General features: G+C 52.2%; 1 protein-coding gene across 1 annotated transcript in view; it reads right to left on the minus strand.

The window, feature by feature from the left end:
• Positions 1–2: 2 nt before the first annotated feature.
• LOC101853059 (trithorax group protein osa) overlaps positions 3–2,255 on the minus strand; it is a gene marked incomplete at its 3' end in the record, with an annotated part of 6,346 nt that continues 4,093 nt past the window's right edge. Inside the window, exon 4 of the mRNA XM_013091073.2 lies at positions 3–1,462. Coding sequence (XP_012946527.1) covers positions 3–1,462 — 1,460 coding nt within the window. The remainder of the gene's footprint in view (positions 1,463–2,255) is intronic.

Below are 2,255 nucleotides of genomic sequence, written 5' to 3' on the forward strand. Positions count from 1 at the left end.
GGGGGAGGTGGGGGTGGGGGTCCTCCGCCTCCTCCGGCCGCCATCTTGCAGGTGTTGCAGTTCATGCCCATACAGGGGCCGTACTCCGGGTGGGGGCCTGTCGGCGGCGCCATGTGATGCGGGGGAGGGGGGCCCCCTGCTGCGGCGGCGTTCATGTGAACCCCCGAGCCCATAACGCTCATATCTGGCATGTGGGGCCCGGGCCCCATGGGAGCGGCACACGCGGGGGTCGGGCTGGGCTGCATGTGGGGGAGCCCCTGGTGGGGTCCTGGTGCCAGACCTCCTTTCATGGGGCTGGGCGCTGGGTGCATGCCCCCTACCTGTACCTGGAGGTCTTCGCCTGCCGACCCCCAGCCCCTGTGGTGGACGGACTGACCGGGGTGGGGTGGACCTATCATGGTGGGGCCCGAGTGTGCCTGCTGTGGGCCGTACATCCCCTCCGGGTGACCACCCTGACCGTACGAGCTGTCGTAGGCTGGGGGGCACATTTGGGGGCCGTAAGCTCCGCCCATATGAGGGCCCGACATCATTCGAGAGCCCGGCCCGCTGCGATTGGCTAGCGGCGTTGACATGGCCAGGGGCATCTGGAATCCGGCTGCGCTGGTGTTACCGCTGATCTGCATGTTGGTCTGTGGGCAACCTGGGCTGAAATCTGGCCCCATGCTGGGCATGCCGTGGGAACAGCTAGAGAACTGCTGTTGTTGTTGCTGCTGCTGCTGTATCGACATACCGTGCGGTTGCTGCATATGTGCTTGTGGTGGCTGCTGCATGGAGCCCACCGGCTCGCCCGACGACGAGCCCTGTGGAGGAGGAGGCTGAGGCTGCTGCTGTTGCTGCTGTGGTTGTTGTGAATGCGATGGTGTTTGTTGTTGTTGTTGTTGCTGCTGCTGCGGGATGGTAGAGAACTGATCGATGGTGTACCCTGACTGGCTGGGCGGGCCGCTAAACTCCCCGGAGGGCATAAGCGGGGGCGGCGGTGGTGGGGGTGGGGGAGGCCCGTACTCGTGCATAGAGTCCATTCTCATCATGTTCTGGTTGCCGTCCATGTAGAAAGAAGACCCACCAGTCCCGCCATTCATGTGTGTCTGTTTGCCCATGAAATCGTTCATGGGGTCCCCTGGGCTGGGGGCCTCACCCTGCGGGGGTCCCATAGCACAGCTGGAGCGGTTGTTGAAGTCATAGCCGGGCGGGCCCATCACCTGGGCCTGGCTGTTGGGCACAGTGTAGGGCGCCACGCCAGATTTCATGTTATGGTTGTAGCGCGGTAGGATCTTGCCAGACTGCATTGACTTCTGCTGACCATTGCCGTCCATCTCAAAGGCACAGTCCGAGGGCTGGCTTGACGCTGCACCTGTGAACGACGGCTTCATCTCCATGGACTGAGAATAGGCGGGCGGAGAACCTTCCGGCATGTCCGCAAAATGGACAGACTTCTGACCGGCCGGACGATTGTTCACTAACCCTGGACACAGAAAACACAGTAAATAAAACACATTTTAAAATAATCAATGAAACTGAAATGTATTGTAAAACCATTAATAAAAATACTTAAGAATTTAAAATAATACCAATTTTAAAACATTAAGCGACAACAAAGTAGAGTACCTTAACTCAACACAATCATTTACAAAAAAATACTCTACAAAATCTTACACTTTCACAATATGAAATTAAAATTAAAATTTCTATAAGTCAAGAACAAACAAACATTTTAAAAAACAATAAAAAGCAACTTGTTCCCATATCCTTATCTAGGTCCCCCCAAAAACGGAATCCACACTATTTCTGGAGAAAAATCTGGTAAATGTCCATTTCTGTTGAAGAAAATGATCAAGACGATCTGATAGCTATTTCTGACTTGGCACAACATGATATTATCATAAGAAAGCAGAAAAAATAGTAAATTGTAAGCTTCAAGATGTTGATGCCATCTATATCAAAATTCCCATTCTTCCATATGAATCCATTATAAATAATACTGAACACCTCTGTGAGGCATAGCAAGGATCTGCTAGAAGCAATAAAACCCTTCAACCTGCTTCAAAAAACAAAACAAAAATTAAAAACTCCTTTGTCCGCAATTCTGTCAGTGTAATGAGAACAATATCTAAGTCTAATAGTTACAGAATAATCTTTTTGTATGCTCAATGTGTGTGTGTGTTTGACTGCTGTGTACAGAAGAGACAGAAAGGAGACTGGGTGAATGTGTAATTTGTGTGCAAGAGGTGTGTGTGGGTGAGGGTGAGAGAGAGAGA

Source organism: Aplysia californica, unplaced genomic scaffold (assembly GCF_000002075.1).
Source record: "Aplysia californica isolate F4 #8 unplaced genomic scaffold, AplCal3.0 scaffold02020, whole genome shotgun sequence".
Taxonomy (NCBI): domain Eukaryota; kingdom Metazoa; phylum Mollusca; class Gastropoda; order Aplysiida; family Aplysiidae; genus Aplysia; species Aplysia californica.